The sequence below is a fragment of the Haliotis cracherodii genome, unplaced genomic scaffold, assembly GCF_022045235.1.
Source record: "Haliotis cracherodii isolate W230 unplaced genomic scaffold, xgHalCrac1.p SCAF_9, whole genome shotgun sequence".
In the NCBI taxonomy this organism is placed as follows: Eukaryota; Metazoa; Mollusca; class Gastropoda; order Lepetellida; family Haliotidae; genus Haliotis; species Haliotis cracherodii.
This window is the reverse complement of record NW_027266343.1, coordinates 13,308,269-13,326,845: the sequence shown is the minus strand read 5'-3', so window position 1 is coordinate 13,326,845 and position 18,577 is coordinate 13,308,269. Positions and strand designations below refer to the sequence as shown.

Here is an 18,577-nt window from a genome sequence, read left to right as displayed (position 1 = left end):
GTTTAGATTTAACATGAATCTTTATATATACCCTGAACACTTACTTCGGCTAAATCTATGTCTGTATATACAATTTGTATCAGCATTTCTGCATTTGGATGAGTTGGGGGTTAATGCTTCTCTGAAGATTAGAGATAAACATTAAAGTGTTTCATCTTAAGATGGTCGGACAGTAAAAGAGTCAGATCGTGCAGGGTATGGAACTGTGACAAACCATAGATACAAAAACGTATTTATTAAGAGCAGGTCTTTAAGACGTTCCTAAACAAACCATTTCGTATGTCACTTCATAGACAATAATGTAAAGATTGTTGTTGTTGTTGCTGCTGCTGTTGTTGTTATGCGCCTGATTGTTACTTTACACAAAATTTCTCATAATTGAATATTTAATTTTGTTTTTGTGAATAATTACACTTACGCTACTTTTTCACGACGAAAGAGAATGAATGAGTTAAGTTTAACGCAGCTTTGTTTTTGATGGTGAACATGCCACCGGAGAGGCAGGATAAAATCATCTTTTCGCGAACACCTACTGTCATCACCATTTTACAATGATTCATAAATACATGATCATAATATCGAAGATCGACAATGGACTCTGCTTTTAGTGGATATTTCTTTTGATTATTGGAAGGGTTTCGTCGTCTTAATGTCATTCCAGCTGTATTATATAAATAAAAGTGACAAAAAAATCCGTTTCGTCATTGATGCGTCAAATACAGATAGAGAAAACTTTTAATTTTGTTCGTTTCATAAATGTACAGTTTGATTTTACTGTTCTGCAAACATGTTTATACCAGTTTCTTATTTCACAAAAGATAAACGTAGAAAGTGATGATCCTGGCGGCCATACAACCAAGTACAATTCATTCGTTGAGGCATTGTGGCTTCCTTATCTTAAAGGGAGGCTAGGACAGGTTAATTGACAGCCCCCAAAACATTGATTACAGTCTTTCAAACACCACGCTGCTCAAACTGTATAATGCATGGGAATCTGATATACAAAGGCAAGTCTATTGTTCAAATGCCAATCTGAGCCTATAATTTCTTATTCATGTGCATAAAAAAAACATATCAACCAGAAGGGGAGGACAGTTGGTGCCCATTGAGATGCCTTCTTCTTGCCTTAATGTTTTATCTCCAATTTTTACATAGATATTATCAATGTAGAAGTCAAGCATTTCACGTATTTTCTTCTCAGTAAACTTCGGACGGCACTTGCTTTCATTTTTGACAAATTACCCCGAACCTTAAGAAATAGAGATACAACTATAGACATGGAAAATGATTCAAGGAATGAATTGTTCCTTAAGTTTGTGGTGGGGATAGTTGTGTTGTTGAAAACTCAATTGTTTTGACAGAATTGAACTTGGTTCTTTTCTGAGAATGGAAACATTTAAATAAATACGTCGGGCATTTGGAAATCAAAATGGTATTAATTCCACTTGTCTCAAATACTTGCTGTGAAAATATAGAAAATCCTTCCTTGATTATATTAAGGATTCCGGTTAAACTTTTTTTAAATTTGTTTCTGGATCCAATCATGTATTTCGCCCTGTACGGGTTTGTATGGAACATTTATACAACAATAAAGGAAACTGAACAAATTGTAAGTCAGTATTTATTTTTATTGTACGAATGTTGTATCACAGATTGGGTGGTAAAACAGGTCAACATATGTGTAAAGTATTCAGTTATTGCCTCAACATTCAGGCACCAAACCAAAACAATAACAATAGCAATCAATAAGTCCCTCAAAACCGATCGTCGGGTAGTATCTGAAATCTGATTCATCATTTCATCTCCAGATTACCAAAGAGACATCTTGAGCGGAGACGTGTCTATTATGAGACGTCGACTACGCATGCTCTGTTTCTCTCCTGCTGTCCACGACTTGGACTTCACCCGGAAGTGACGTAGTTGTTTGGAGAAATCCTGGTGCAGCATGGGAACGTACTTTCTTGGTTGACACTGAGTCTGAAATAGAGTTGTAAAGACACATTATTACATAATTTTTTACAAAAAAAGGTAGTACAGTAAAAATAACTCTGCTTTGTTAAAATGTATACGAAAAAAAGTACACATATACACTAAATATAGACATATTTATCTTTCCCGAAAGGGACCCGTGAAGATTCCGGGGTCTTCAGCAACCCACGCTTGCCGTAAAAGGTGACTAACGGGATCGGGTGGTCAGACTCGCTGACTTGGTTGATGCATGTCGTCGATCCCAATTGCGTGGATCGATGCTCATGATATTAATCACTGGATTGTCTGGTCCAGACTCGATTGTTTACAGACCGCCGTCATATAGCTGGAATCTTGCTGAGTGCGGCGTTAAACAACGAACCAACCAACCAACGAACTTTCCCGAAAAGGGACTCCGGTCAATTTCAAACGTTTCTCAACCTACTTGATGTTGTTCATAGAAGGCCTTGTATCCACCATCTAACAGGTATACTTCCGGGTAGAAGAGGAAAGGGTAACGGTCACTGTTCATCTTCCGGTCAAGGTTTCTAAGGTGGCGCAATCTGTATCAGAAGATACATCACTGAATGAAACGTTGCATTAGAAAATGATAATTACTTTCGATGTCATTAGTATTCTACATCGTGCAATAAACGTATAAACCGGTTCACATATATTTGAAGTTGTTTATATCAACCACTTATATCAAATACTTACAGTTTCGGGCCTCTCTCTGATGAAAATTCACAGTGGAAGACCAGGATGTTCCGTTGAATAGAGTCCCTCGCCTGTAGATTGGTCACTAAATCTGTGATCAGAGCCTCGCTGTGAAGGTTCTGGGCATCCTGAAGTTGAAAAATGGCAGTATTTAGATTACAGACGTTAAGAATATTGATATCTACCATTGTAGATTTGTTTATAATGTGTAAGATCGCCACACCAATAATAAAAAATGAGTTGAATATATTTGTAATATGTGAGACATTATTTAGGTTTACCTTAATATGTCCGCCTTCATATTCATAGGGGTAACGACAGTCGATGATTTGGTAACCGGAAATGACGTCATCATATTTTCCAGCAAGAAGTTGACTGACTGTGTTTGAAGACACAGATTTGAGATCCTTGTGTCTGCCTTGTATGGTTGGGAGACTATGAATCTAAAACATAAGGAAAACTTTATAGTTACTTTAAAAATGATGCTATTTATATGCCTGTGTGATAGAAATGTTTACAAAATGATGAATATCCTTATTATTGCAATTAATTAGGCAATTCTTAATAATTAGCATTAGAATGGAATAATAAACCTTCTACTAACCTGTGAACCATCACCGATCAGGTCAACCTCGTTTTGCATTTTGTCCACAGCTGTTTTCATAACTTCTGACGTTACTTCTACTTGGGTTTCATGGTCAACGTAGACGGTTTTGTGTTTCTTCATCTCCTGAGCTTGAACGTGTTCGTCATTTTCATCATCATAGTCACGTGGTCTCTTTCCCGTGAAAAGCGACTTCCTTTTGCCATGAAAACTAGTTCTCATGTGAACCAAAGATTGCGGTGACACCTGAAGAAAAAAACATATATTGCCTTTAAGTTTCTAAATAACTGTCTTTCCTTTCTTTGTGTGTATCTTTCGATCTGTCTAAATAAAAAAGCGTGATATATTTATTCAACACACCTCGTCGTCACTGCAGAGAGACTCAAAGCCGCTATCCTGTGAGTCTTCATCATCGAAAACAAGGGTTTTGGGTTTGAAAACCTCCAGTAAACTCTGACGTTGCTTTCTAGACATTGTCGTGAACAAATGATTTCAACAGGGATGAGAAAATGTATCTAGTATCCTGTGTTTGCTATTTAGACAGCTGTCAAGCGAATGGTGCTATGTCTGTCCTCTCTCATATCTATATACCTTCACTAAAACAACATATTAACATAACAAAGACAACACTCGTTGATCGATTCTTTACCAGATTGATCGTACATTGTATATATTGGTTAATGGAAGCAGTATAAACATTCACACATTAAAGGAGATCGGTTAAGTATGTGGGCTTGGTGTGAATGTGCGATCGCTTGTGTCCCCGTAGATACGCAGCTACCTGTACGGTGAAAAGGGATTATCCTGGGGCAATTATAATCATCCACGAAGAACTTCAAATGTACCGGTAGGCAATGTTTGAATAACGTAGGACGCAGGTCGTTCTGGTCGTCAGTTGAATGACAATTAAGGCCAGTTTGATTTGTTGTAACTTCGCGAACGCGATATTAAAGCTGGAGCACTTTCTGTGTAGATTCCAATCTAGCTAGGTTAATGTGTTAAATAAGAAAGCTTTGTCAGAGGACAGTTAGGATGATCTGGATTAGATGGATTATGTGCCTGTTGAAAGCGTGTTAATCGTCATATGGACATTGACATAAACAAGGTACTTGAAGTTATTTATTGGAATGTAAAATATTGTGTGTAACCAGGTACTCCGAAAGAGGGAGTCATGTCCTGCTCTACCGGATTAACCAGTAATACGATATGGATATACTGTGGGGTTTTTTTCAGTTTATACTTTTGTTGACGGTATACGTACTAAGTTTATTATAAATTGAACACGCAGTGTAATGTTTGAAATGTCTATTTTAACTGTGCATTCGATTTTAAAATCCCGTCACAACGTACAGGTTACTGATCTACATTGAAAACACAGAATCTTGATCACTATTCTATTATTAAAAACTTAACTGTAAATCAAACGTTATGGGTAGGCTGCTTATTTATATTAAGGAATCACCGATCACTGTCTATATATAGTGGATTCCCTACCCAAACAACGTTATCGTTATGCAATGGACACTCCTTGAGATAATGACGTCAAAGCAAGGTTTAGGTTTCAAGCACGTCACTATAATCACGTCACAATATTCTACTTTTGCAAAGGGTTGCCAGGGAAAAGGCCGACTATATACTCTCCCTATGTCGATTTTCATGGTATTTCGTGTCCAAAATGGCCTTCCATTTAGACTCTGATTAGTCCAGGAACCGTCTGTCAACTTTTCGTAACCTCCATAATATACACTGTTCCCCGTCAATGACGGGGAAAGGAAGACCTTCCTAGAAATATGAACCTTCTCGTTGATGATGATTGGGTTTCAATCAGATGCTGTTATTGTGATTTGAAACCTCAATCAGAGAAAAAGAGAAAGTGTGTATTGTTCTTGGGATCTATTAGGACAGGCACGATTTGATCAGCTTCTTAAATTAATGCAAGTGATTTCTATTTTAGATTACTACACGTGGTTTAACAAACACTTAACAAACAGGACACTGCATACACAAATGCGTGTATTTACATATCCCCATCTCGATTATATGACGAAGCAGATTCCATTGGGTGTAAAAGGCAAAATAGCCGTGAAAATTATATCAAGGGATCACTGACAATCAGTGATGCCATCAGGTGGTTATTCAGAAGTCTTTGAGGTTGACGTTTTATATTTAAGATTCGATTGTTACGGGTGTCATTGGTAGCAGGATAAACTTACCTTTTCACGAGCACCTGGTATCACAACTATTCGATTATGATGATCTGGATTACTCATAACACATATTCATGATCTGGATAACTCATAACACATACTCATGATATAGTCGGAATCGTACAATCGACTCGAGATATCTTATGAAAAAAAAGGGTTTTGTCGCCTTCATTTGCATATATGTGTTGATCATTTAGTAAATACAAGAATTGTTAGTGTATCGTCAAGACTTACAATAAGATATGACACTGATACGAAATACAGTGTATTTCACCATTTGTGCATATTTATCTTAACGTCCACCAACTATCAAAGCACGCTCTTTCAAGCATGGTTCTAATCCAGCTAATCCAGATCATCCAAGATACCCGTTGATTAAAGCCTGTTACGCCTTAATCCAGCTTGTTCAGGAATTAATGCAGAAAGTGCGCCCCAATTAAACATTTGCTAAGTAAATACAAATCGTCCTTAACTGCTTTGAGCTGACGTCCAGAAGAAACTGAACGCTAGGTTATACCAGTTGGGGTACCGGTACATTTGATGTCGTACCTGGTGATTACGTCGGATAATCCCCCAAACACCTTCGCACAGGTAGCTCCAAATCAAACGGGGATCACAAGCTATTGTACAGTCACACCAAGCCCACATCCTTAACCGATCTCTTCCAATGTGTTAATGTTTTCATTAAATAGTATAAAGTAAGTGCAATCAATTGGGTAACGAATCGACCAACGAGTGTTGTCTTTGTTATGTAGATATGTTGTTTTAGTTCAGGTATATATACCACAGAAGCAAGACACAGCGTCATTCTCCTGGCAACTGACTAACTTGCAAATACATGATTACAGATATACTTTCTTAACATTCCGAAGAATTTATAAAAATACAATGCCAAGAAGAGAATGCCAAGTTTTCCCAGAAGTCTTTATCCCTACGGGTCTCGTTTTCTACGACGAAGACTCACGTGACAGTGGCGTTGAGTCACTTTGCAGTGACTGTGAGGTTTGTTGAATCATTCACAATACAACAGACAATGTCTTATATGCATAATGCTTGTTTGTTTGTTGTTTAACGCCGCACTCAGCAATAATATTCCAGCTATCTGGCGGCGGTCTGTAAATAATCGAGTCTGGACCAGACAATTCAGTGATTGACATCATGAGCATCGATCCATGCTTCTGGGGTACGGTGTCATGCATCAATCAAGTCAGCGAGTCTGACCACCCGATCCCGTTAGTCACCTCTTATACATATGATCATGAGTATGCAGCAATGGATAAATGGATAAATAATGAGACACAAAAAATAATAGTTAAATGGATGAAATAGAAAAAAGAAAACTGATTCATTCTTTGAGTCTCTCTGCAGAGACAGCGAGATTTGATGAATAATATATAGTACCTTTGTATGGAAAAAATGCCTGGAAAATTTTCAGACATAAAAATCGGATTGACATTTTGAAAATTTAACACTCTAAATTCAATGTGTTTCATCATCAGGTGTCCCCACAACCTTTAGATCACAGGAGAAATGGTTTGCATGGAACAAGGAAGTCACTGTTCGGAGGGAAGAGACAACGTGACAATGGTGATGACGGAGATTATGTTCAAGCGAGGCTGACCAAGAAACAAAAAACAGCCAGCTGTGGTCAAAACCTCCAAGCCGAAGTAACATCAGAGGTCATGAAGACAGCCGTCGACAAAATGCAAAATGAGGTTGATCTCATCGGTGATGGTTCACAGGTTAGTTGAGGATTCATTCTTCCATTCTAATATCGATTTAAAAGATCTTGTGAATTGATTAATCTATAAGAATGAGAGGGAAATACACATTTTCAAGTTGCCATTATGTTTTCAGGTTCATAGTCTCCCAACTACACAAGGCAGACACAAGGATCTCAAATCTGTGACTCCACACACAATCAGTCAGCTTCTAGCAGGACAGTACGATGACGTCATTTCCAGCTACAGGATCATTGACTGTCGTTACCCATATGAGTATGAAGGTGGTCACATTGAGGTATGTCTTTAAACTTTTATAAAAGATTGTAATCCATGTGTGTTTGTTCATGTAATATCTTTGCTTAATACTTAAAGGAATAACTGACATCAATATGTTGCTAAGCATATATTTTTTACATCATTTACTTCAGGGTGCCGAAAACCTTCACACCCACGCTCTGATCACAGACTTAGTGACCAGTGTACAGAGAAGGGACTCCACTCAACGGAACATCCTGGTCTTCCACTGTGAATTTTCATCAGAGAGAGGCCCGAAGCTGTAAGTATTTTTTTCTTACATACAACAAAGTTGCATTTGACGTAAAAGACTCAAAAGTTAGCATTGTTCACATGAAAATTTTCTATTGTTTCGGTTTCTATTGTTAATACATTGTATGTTGTTTCTTGCGTATAGCACTTGAAACAGTCGACGTAAAAGACAATCCGGTAATAAGTTTACTGCACTACCCAAAATAATTACATTTGTTTTATCTTATGTAACATAGATTTTCAATTATATATCTCCTGATACAGATTGAGACTTCTCAGAAACCTTGACCGGAAGCTGAACAGTGACCGTTACCCTTTCCTCTTCTACCCGGAAGTATACCTGTTAGATGGCGGATACAAAAAGTTCTATGAACAACATCAGGTAGGTTGGCGAATGTTTGAAACTGACGGGACTTCTTGTAGGAAAATGTAAATGTGTCTTTATTTAAATGCATGCCTTTTAATATTTATTTTAATATACATTCTAGATTTGAAGTTATCCGTCCTACCCTTTTTGCGGATGTTGTTTTATCAGTGAATTAATGTGTCACACGTATGGTAATAAGTACTTTCTTATAACTTTCAGTCTCAGTGCAATCCAAGAAACTACGTCCCAATGCTGCGCCAGGATTACTCTAAACAACTACGTCACTTCCGAGTAAAGTCCAAGTCATGGACAGCTGGAGAAAAACAGAGCATGCGCAGTCGACGTCTCATAATAGATTCATCTCCGTTTAAGATGTCTCCATGGTAATCTGGAATATGAATTGCTGAAATGTGATATGTCACCTGGTGTCCGAGTGATGGATTTCAGAGATTTGTTGTTTATTGCCGCTGTTGATTATGTTGGTGCCTGAATGTTGAGGTAATCACGGAATATTTCATACATACGTTGACCTGTTTTGTCAACCACACTGTGATACCTTCTTGTTATCGACTGTTTCTTTGTATGATATGAATAAATACTGATCTTCAGCTGGTTTAGTGTCCTCACTTCCCTCACTCTCACACGTCAGATCACAGACGTTCTTTTTAATCGATGGTATGTCTTTGTTGTTTGTCTAGTTCTATTACAATTTCAATATATTTGGTCGAATGTGCCGTGAATCTGCTGAAGTCCAAGAGCCACTTGCACAAGTCGACGTTCGCGCTGAAACACTAGTGTAAGTATGTGTAAGAGTATGGAAGTCTGGAAGTTACAAAGGCGCTAAGCTCGTTCTGTGCAAGTGGTCCATGATTACTATATCTTCGTTACATTTCGATGTCTGTACACTATACACCAAGCTGTATCCACTCCATATACACTTATGTCCCAGTCGTCATCGTGACTTTCACCAAAGTAAGTGATTAAAATATACATCACCAACGCCTATTGGGATTTTACCCCACATTAAGCTGACATCCGGACATATACAATAGATTTTGATTTTTATCTGAGTGATCCGTAATTTATGTATTAGATAAGCAACGAATAAAGTAAGATTACGAGACCATGAAGAAAAATAACAGGAGCATAATTAGAATTATTAATTGTTATATTATAAAAAGGGAAGAATATGGAATACAATGTGTATTATTGGCAGTATATATATTTTCAGTTTAGCAAACTGAAGTGAAAATAAAATAAGAATGTGTCATAATGTGTCTGGATCTAAAGGATGTTATGGCAGACCATTTAGTTTTATTTATTTATCTTCAAAATCTCAGAGCTGGACAAGACTGATGGGTGGGGGAGGATGCAAAACTCTTCTGAGACAGTCACGTGGTTCTAGTATCATTCAGTTACAATGCTTATAAAGAACATACACATTGTAGAAAGTAATATTCATGTGTTAAAGATATATAAATCATTTATACGGATATTTACTATAAATCTTATTGGGTTTTGAAAAGTACAAATCCATATAAAATGGCAGTGTGGTCATATTCGGAGGTATTTGCTACACCATTGAACAATGAAGTTATTATCTCATTTGCCCAATCTCCCGTTTGGTTCCAAAGTATTAGGATATCCATGGACTGGTGTAGCATTCATATCTCACTGAGAGAAATCGCTTGTCATTTGAGTGTCAAGACTCCACGGTAATGCTGTGCACGTGGTTAAAGCATTAAACATCTGTTTCGAGGTTACAGACTGACGTGAAATACATCCCTCGTTATGTTTCAGAATGCATGAATGTTTATGCCGTGAAGAACTGTCAGCCAAAGCACCAGATCTGTAATCTGAATATATAAAGCTGTAAACTGAACATTGATTGACTTCATTGAATAGCCAATTAACGTCGTTTATATCAAACGTGAATATTCTTACATGTATCGGAAAACGGAATTTAGGCCACTGAACCAGTGAAGTGTTTGTGACGGTGACACCTGTGGGGCAGGATACGCCCACCTTTTCGCGAACACCTGGTATCATCACCATGATAGTTATTCATAAACACATGCTTGTGATATAGTCGGAATCGTACATTTGGCCAGCAGAATTTTCTAATGACGCTTGTGTGTTTCAGTCAGCAAGTGAAGTGTTAATGCATGTTCAAACAATGGAACAGTGGACAAGAAACCAATAAGAAATGCACAATATTTCACGATGTGTTACGTATTTTATGTTAACGTGATACTTAAATCTAATCCAACTGGTCGGGAATACATGCAGAAAGTGAGTCCGCATTCAATGTCTTGTTCACAAAATAAATATAAATCTTCCTTAATTGCCATTTAACTGACGACGAGAACGACCTGAATTCTGTGTTATCCAAACATGGGCTGCTGATACATTTGAAGTTCTACCTGGATGATTACCTCGGGATAATACCTTCTCACCTTCGTATAGGTAGCTACGTATCTACGGGGGACACAAGCGATCGCACATTCACACCAAGCCCACATACTTAACTGATCTCCTTTAATGTGTGAATGTTTATACTGCTTCCATTAACCAATATAGACAATGAACGATCAATTGGGTAACGAATTAATCAACGAGTGTTTTCTTTGCTCGGCGATCTTAATTACCCACACAGCCACCGAGGCTTCCACAAAATAAAAGTCCGACAACTGGTAGTCAAGATACTTGATCAAGGTACTTTTTAACCCCTCTGACAAGTCTAAATTTAGACTTCCAGTTGTCGGACTGTCATTTCTTGAAAGGCTTGGAGGCTGGGTTAGATCGCTGACGCTGAGTGCCTCACTCTGGAAGTGTGGGTTTGAATCCCGGATGGGACATAACCCAAAAAAGAACTAGAATCTATACCAGAAAATGCTATCACGAATATGAAAAATTGCAAATGTATATTACTAATTTGTTCAAATCTGAACAAGTAACTCCAGTAACAAGTGCATCCCAACCTTTGTTGGGAGACTTAAAAATCATGTTGTGTTATATTGAATTATTCTCTGTATGTTTGGGGCAAAAGATTCATTGCTGAAACATGATAAATAATAGCATCAATTGCTAGACAAGTTTGCTATATAAAACGATTTCATAGTATAGGAACCTGTTATGCTACAATAATATATGCAATGTCAGTCCTTTGAAGTAAATGAATGATATCGAAAACATGTTCAAATTCCACTAATCTGGACAATATTGATCCTGGCACCAAATTTGGGTACTTACATTACATGAAATAGATACCTTTCCAATTTGAAATTTCATCTTAAGCTTACGTTTTAAAACTTTATGAACCTTTGTGGTTTCCACGCGTTTACACGAACTGGATTGGAAAACAAGTCGTGCAACTTATATAAGACCAACTTTACAGACCGACTTTGTAATGTGCTTTCTGCAAAAGACAATAAGTTATTTTGGAGAACAGTTAAATCAATTTTGTCAACAACAATACGTCTGTATGGATTAATCATTTTCAGCAGCTTTTTCAGGGATTGCATGTATCAGCGGATGAGGAACACTTTATTGTTAATGATAATCTCGTAGAATCCTCCGTTGATTTGGATGATTTGGATGAAGAAATCTGTTATCAAGATATAATTGATGAAATTCAAGATATGCAAACTGGTGAATATAGTGGAATTCCAATTGAAATTTTCGAAAATGAACTAGATTTAAGCATTAATTTGCTAAAAGGGGCGATCGGGTAGCCTAGTGGTTAAAGCGTTCGCTCGTCACGCCGAAGAATCGGGTTCGATTCCCGACATGGGTACAATGTGTGAAGCCCATGTATGATGTCCCCCGCCGTGCTGGAATATTGCTAAAAGCGGCGTTAAACCATACTCATTCATTAAATTGCTAAAAGCTTTATTCATCAGTGTTTTATCTACAGGTATGTATCCACCTGAGTGGTCCTATTGAGTTAGTATTTCCCTTTTAAGAAGGGTTGATTTGACTGTCCGCCAAACTATAGACCGATAACCGTGCTTGAAGTTTCGGGTAAATTTCCCCCAAGTTTTTATTAATAAATGAAATCATAGGGCCAAGCGGGAACATTTTTCATTCAGAAGCAGGCTGGGTTTAAATATGGTTTTTAGACCCACGATAATATTTCTGTTCTCAGCACCATCATTGATAAGTACCTATAAATATAATGGGCGGTTGTATCGCGCCTTTATTGATTTAAAGTCGGCCTTTGACTCTGTAGACAGGTAAAGGGGCTTTCTTACAAATGTTTGATGGGAAATGCCAAAGGTAAAACCTTTAGATTATTAAAAAGCGGGTATGAAAAAGTTCAAGCTTGTATTTCAGTGAAGGATGGATCTACTTCATTTTCATTGTTTATTTGGCTACGTCTAGGGTGCAAGTTATCACCTTTTCCTTTTCTCTTTGTTGTTAATGATATTGTTGAAAGTCCATATGCAGACAGCAGCCAGAGGTGTATTAATTTAGAATTTATTGAGTTATTTATGTGACATTGTATCGTTTGATCTCTCAGCTTTAAGTTTACAAAAGAGGCTAGACAAGTTATTTTGTATTGCAATAAATGTGGACTAGAAGGAGATGTTGATAAGAGTAAGGTAGTTGTGTTCAGAAAGGCTGACAGATTAAAAGGTTCCGAAACATTCTTCTGAATGGAAAACAGTTTCATCAAAAATGTGCTGGGCTGCCATTTTTCGTGTTCAGAATCGTGGTATTTTACACAAAACACCTTAGCTGTTCAAGCATGGAAAGTATCGTTTAATCCTTAAATTATCAAAAATGTCTTTTGATAATTTGCAAACGAAGGTATTGTTACATATATTTGATGTCAAATGTCTTCCAAGTTTATTGTTCGAGGGTGAAGTTTGGGATTTCCATCCATCACAAAATATCATTAATGTACAAGACAAGTTTTGTAGACAAGTGGTGGGTTTCTCAAGAAATACACCAAAGATTGTTGTTATTCATTAAAAGTGAATCAGTATTGTTGAATTATTTAATATTGGACTCATTTGTTATCGCAAGGGTATAGTCTTTTGGGGAAACATTGCAACGAATCGTTCAAAACTCCAGGTTATTTTAGTTACATGTGGGATGTAAGAGGGAGAAACAACAACGTCTGAGCAAGAGTCATGTAACGCTCTTTGAAATCTTGGTAGAAGGAACATGCTCGATTGTTTCTCAAACGTTGCGAAATGTAAACACCAAATGCTGGAGCTGTGGTCATCTACATTTAATTATTAACACCTCAATTTGTGTAGGAATATTGATGTAAAACGTATTCGCAGCCAAAAGGTAAATCATCCATCACAAATATAAAGTGTTGGACAGTGTTCTGATTTGCTGGGTGATATGAAATAGCCATGTTTGGATTATATTTAGTGTGCATTTTTGGAACAGCCAGCAATGTTCTCAATGCCATAAGAGTGTTATATCAAGTCGTCTGCTCGGCATGCTGAATACCTAGGTTCGATTCCCTATTTTGGTACAATGTGTGAAGCCCATTCTTGGTGTCCCATTCGTGGTATAAAAACGGCATTATTATAAGACTGAGTCTCGAGTGATATTCTCTGTATCTTTCTTGTTCTACTGTACATGACTTTGAGCCGAATACCAAAATTAAATAAAACAAAGTGACAGAAATTATATCCATCATCATATAATATCTCTAAAAAATCTGGATCACTATCAAATAGTGCTTATACAATGAGTCTAACGTCCAACAAGAAACTTTACAGCAATAATTGTCGGAATAACGTGAAGCTTTGAACGTTTTCCATCTATTATATTCTATGAAAACAAAAAAATGCAAATACTTGGACATATACACAGTAATCACCTCTTAAAGTCAAATCATTTTTTGTTTCTGCTGAAGCTGCAATAGAAGAATAAAAACACACACAAACACACACACACACACACACACACACACACACACACACGCACGCACGTGCGCGCGCGCAAACTCACACACAGAAGAAATAAAAGAAAAGCAATAACTTTCTCCATGTGCTACCTTTTAAAGATTAATAGACACCTAACTATCAAGACATTCTCTACAAACATGAATCTATTCCAGCTAATCCAGATCATTCTAACTGGCCCTTGATAAACCTGCTTACTTTACACCTTAACACAACCAGTAGGGAATCCACGCTGAATATGCGCCTTAATTAAACATCTCGTTTGCCATGTAAATAGAAAATCGTCCTTAATTGTCATTCAGCGGACGACCACAACGAACTGAACCCTGCGTTATCAATACATGGTTTAACGGTACATTTGATGTCCTACCTGGTGATTACCCCAGGATAATCCCCCTCACACCCTCGTATGGGTAGCTCCATATACCTACAAGGGACACAAGCGATCCCGCATTTTCACACCAAGCCCACATTCTTAACCGTTCTCCTCTAATGTGTTAATGTTTATATAAGTTTTCAACGAATCGATCAACGAGTGTTGTCGTTGTTATGTAAATATGTTGTTTTAGTACAGGTATATATACAACAGATGCAAGACACAGCATCATTCCCCTGGCAACTGCATAACTTGCAAATACCTGACCATAGATATACATTTAGAATAGTTGGACGAAATCTGTCCCACAATGGCAAGAAGAGAATGTATACCAGAAGTCTTTATCCCAAAGAGCCTTGACTTCGACGACGAAGACTCACGTGATAGTGGTTTTGAGTCACTTTGCAGTGACAGTGAGGTTTGTGGAACTATGTATAATCGAACTGACAACAGATACTTAAGGCAGATAGTGATATATACGCAGCAATGGATATAGAGAGATATCGATAGTTAAATGGCGGTTTAAATGAATAGTTGAATGGTTGCATAAGATGATTTTAAAAAAAGAAAATGTGATTCATTTTACATGTAATTGTTGATTCATTTTACATGTAATTGTTGATTCATTTTACATGTAATTGTTTAGCCAACATTGAAATTAAATGTATTCTTCATCAGGTGTCCCCACAACCTTTGGATGACAGGAAAGCTGGTTTCCGTGGAAAAAGGAAGTCACTGTTCGGAGGGAAGAGACAACGTGACAATGGTGATGACGGAGTTAATTATGTTCAAGCAAGGCAGATCAAGAAACAAAAAACAGGCAGCTGTGGCCATAACCTCCAAGCCGAAGTAACATCAGAGGTCATGAAGACAGCAGTTGATAAAATGCAAAATGAAGTTGATCTCATCGGTGATGGTTCACAGGTTAGTTGAGGATTCGTCCTTCCATTCTAAGATTGATTATATAGATCTTCTGAATTGCTTAATCTATTTGAATGAGAGGGAAATACACATTTTCAAGTTGCCATTATGTTTTCAGGTTCATAGTCTCCCAACGATACAAGGCAAACACAAGGATCTCAAATCTGTGACTCCACACACAGTCAGTCACCTTCTGACAGGAGAGTACGATGACGTCATTTCCAGCTACAGGATCATTGACTGTCGTTACCCATATGAGTATGAAGGTGGTCACATTGAGGTATACTGCTGTCTTTAAGCTTGTATAATGGAATGGAATCTATGTTTTTGCTTGCTCATGTAATATATTTGCATAATACAGGCAAAAAATAACTGACATCAATATTTTACGGAGAGTTTATGCTGAGCTTATATTCTTACATTATTTACTTCAGGGTGCAGAGAACCTTCACACCCACGCTCTGATCACAGACTTAGTGACCAGTCTACAGGGGAGCAACTCCACTCAACGGAACATCCTGGTCTTCCATTGTGAATTTTCATCAGAGAGAGGCCCGAAACTGTAAGTATTCTTTCCTACGTAAAACACAGTTGCAGTTGACGTAAAGGACTCAGACGTTAAACGTTTAGATCATTGTTCACATGAAAATTGATGATGCAGTTTCTATTGTTAATACATTGTACGTTGTTTCTCGTGTATAACACTTTAAACAGTCGACGAAAAAGATCGTCCGGTCATAAGTTTACTGCACTACCCAAAATAATTACATTTGTTTAGGGGTTGTTTTTTTAATTTGTTTTATCTTATGTAACAATGATTCAATTATGTATCTTCTGATACAGATTGAGACTTCTTAGAAACCTTGACCGGAAACTGAACAGTGACCGTTACCCTTTCCTCTTCTACCCGGAAGTATACCTGTTAGATGGCGGATACAAGGCCTTCTATGAACAACATCATGTAGGTTGGCGAATGTTTGAAACTGACGGGTCCAAATGTAAATATGTCCTTATTTAAATGCATGCCTTTTAATATTCATTTTAATATACATTCTAAATTTAAAGTTATCTGTCCTACCCTTTTTGCGGATGTTGTGTTATCAGTGAATTAATGTGTCACACGTATGATAATAAATACTTTCTTATAACTTTCAGTCTCAGTGCATTCCAAGAAATTACGTCCCCATGCTGCACCAGGATTACTCCAAACATCTACGTCACTTCCGAGTAAAGTCCAAGTCATGGACAGCAGGAGAAAAACAGAGCATGCGCAGTCGACGTCTCATAACAGATTCGCCTCCGCTTAAGATGTCTCCATGGTAATCTGGAATATGAATTGCTGAAATGTGAAATGTCACCTGTTGTCCGAGTGTTGGATTTCAGAGATTTGTTGTTTATTGCCACTGTTATTGTTGATTATGTTGGTGCCTGAATGTTAAGGTAATCACGGAATACTTTATACATACGTTGACCTGTTTTGTCAACCACACTGTGATACCGTCCTGTTATCGACTGTTTCTTTGTATGATATGAATAAATACTGATCTTCAGCTCGTTTAGTGTCCTCACTTCCCTCACTCTCACACATCAGATCACAAACGTTCTTTTTAATCGATGATATGTCTCTGTTGTTTGTCTAGTTCTATTACAATTTCAATATATTTGGTCGAATGTGCCGTGAATCTGGTGAAGTCCAGGAGCCACTTGCACAAGTCGACGTTCGCGCTGAAACACTAGTGTAAGTCTGTGTTAGAGTATGGAAGTCTGGAAGTTACAAAGGCGCTAAGATCGTTCTGTGCAAGTGGTCCATGATTACTATAGCTTCGTTACATTTCGATGTCTGTACACTAAACACCAAGCAGTATCCACTCCATAGACACTTATGCCCCAGTCGTCATCGTGACTTTCACCAAAGTAAGTGATTAAAATGTACATCACCAACGCCTATTGGGATTTTACCCCACATTAAGCTGACATCCGGACATATACAATAGATTTTGATTTTTATCTGAGTGATCCGTAATTTATGTATTAGATAAGCAAGGAATAAAGTAAGATTACGAGACCATGAAGAAAAATAACAGAAGCATAATTAGAATTATTAATTGTTATATTATAAAAATGGAAGAATATGGAATACAATGTGTATTATTGGCAGTATATATATTTTCAGTTTAGCAAACTGAAGTGAAAATAAAATAACAATGTGTCATAATGTGTCTGGATCTAAAGGATGTTATGGCATACCATTCAGTTTTCTTTATTTATCTTCAAAATCTCAGAACGGGACAAACAGACAGACAGATGGGTGGGGGAGGATGCAAAACTCTTCTGAGACAGTCACGTGGTTCTAGTATCATTCAGTTACAATGCTTATAAAGAACATACACATTGTAGAAAGTAAAATTCATGTGTTAAAGATATATAAATCATTTATACGGATATTTACTATAAATCTTATTTGGTTTTAAAAAGTACAAATCCATATAAACTGGCAGTGTGGTCATATTCGGAGGTATTTGCTACACCATTGAACAATGAAGTTACTATCTCATTTGCCCAATCTCCCGTTTGGTTCCAAAGTATTAGGATATCCATGGATTTGTGTAGCATTCATATCTCACTGAGAGAAAACGCTCGTCATTTGAGTGTCAAGACTCCACGGTAATGCTGCGCACGTGGTTAAAGCATTAAACATCTGTTTCGAGGTTACAGACTGACTTGAAATACATCCCGATTATGTTTCAGAATGCATAAATGTTTATGCCGTGAAGAACTGTCAGCCAAAACACCAGATCTGTAATCTGAATCTATAAAGCTGTAAACTGAACATTGATTGACTTCATTGAATAGCCAAGTAACGTCGTTTATATCACACGTGAATATTCTTACATTTATCGGAAAACGGAATTTAGGCCACTGAACCAGTGAAGTGTTTGTGACGGTGACACCGTGGGGCAGGATACGCCCACCTTTTCGCGAACACCTGGTATCATCACCATGATAGTTATTCATAAACACATGCTTGTGATATAGTCGGAATCGTACATTGGGCCAGCAGAGTTTTCTTATGACCCTTGTGTGTTTCAGTCAGCAAGTGAAGTGTTAATGCATGTTCAAACAATGGAACAGGAGTCAAGAAACCAATAAGAAATGCACAATATTTCACGATGTGTTACGTATTTTATGTTAACGTGATACTCAAATCTAATCCAGC

At 37.4% G+C, this 18,577-nt stretch overlaps 3 protein-coding genes across 3 annotated transcripts; 2 read left to right on the top strand and 1 right to left on the bottom strand.

The window, feature by feature from the left end:
* Positions 1-1,809: 1,809 nt before the first annotated feature.
* LOC139451744 (M-phase inducer phosphatase-like) lies at positions 1,810-3,349 on the bottom strand. Its single transcript, XM_071233057.1, has 5 exons — positions 3,290-3,349; positions 2,967-3,128; positions 2,686-2,813; positions 2,414-2,531; positions 1,810-1,977 (listed from the first exon to the last, which is right to left on the bottom strand). The coding sequence occupies exons 1-5, from the start codon at positions 3,347-3,349 to the stop codon at positions 1,810-1,812; spliced, it is 636 nt and encodes a 211-aa protein (XP_071089158.1).
* Positions 3,350-7,178: 3,829 nt separating this feature from the next.
* Positions 7,179-8,520, top strand: LOC139451742 (M-phase inducer phosphatase-like). Its single transcript, XM_071233056.1, has 5 exons — positions 7,179-7,238; positions 7,354-7,515; positions 7,649-7,776; positions 8,031-8,148; positions 8,353-8,520. Exons 1-5 carry the CDS (start codon positions 7,179-7,181, stop codon positions 8,518-8,520), a joined length of 636 nt encoding a protein of 211 aa, XP_071089157.1.
* Positions 8,521-15,303: 6,783 nt separating this feature from the next.
* LOC139451741 (M-phase inducer phosphatase-like) lies at positions 15,304-16,683 on the top strand. The gene is made up of 5 exons (XM_071233055.1): positions 15,304-15,363; positions 15,479-15,640; positions 15,795-15,922; positions 16,204-16,321; positions 16,516-16,683. Exons 1-5 carry the CDS (start codon positions 15,304-15,306, stop codon positions 16,681-16,683), a joined length of 636 nt encoding a protein of 211 aa, XP_071089156.1.
* The last annotated feature ends 1,894 nt before the right edge of the window (positions 16,684-18,577 follow it).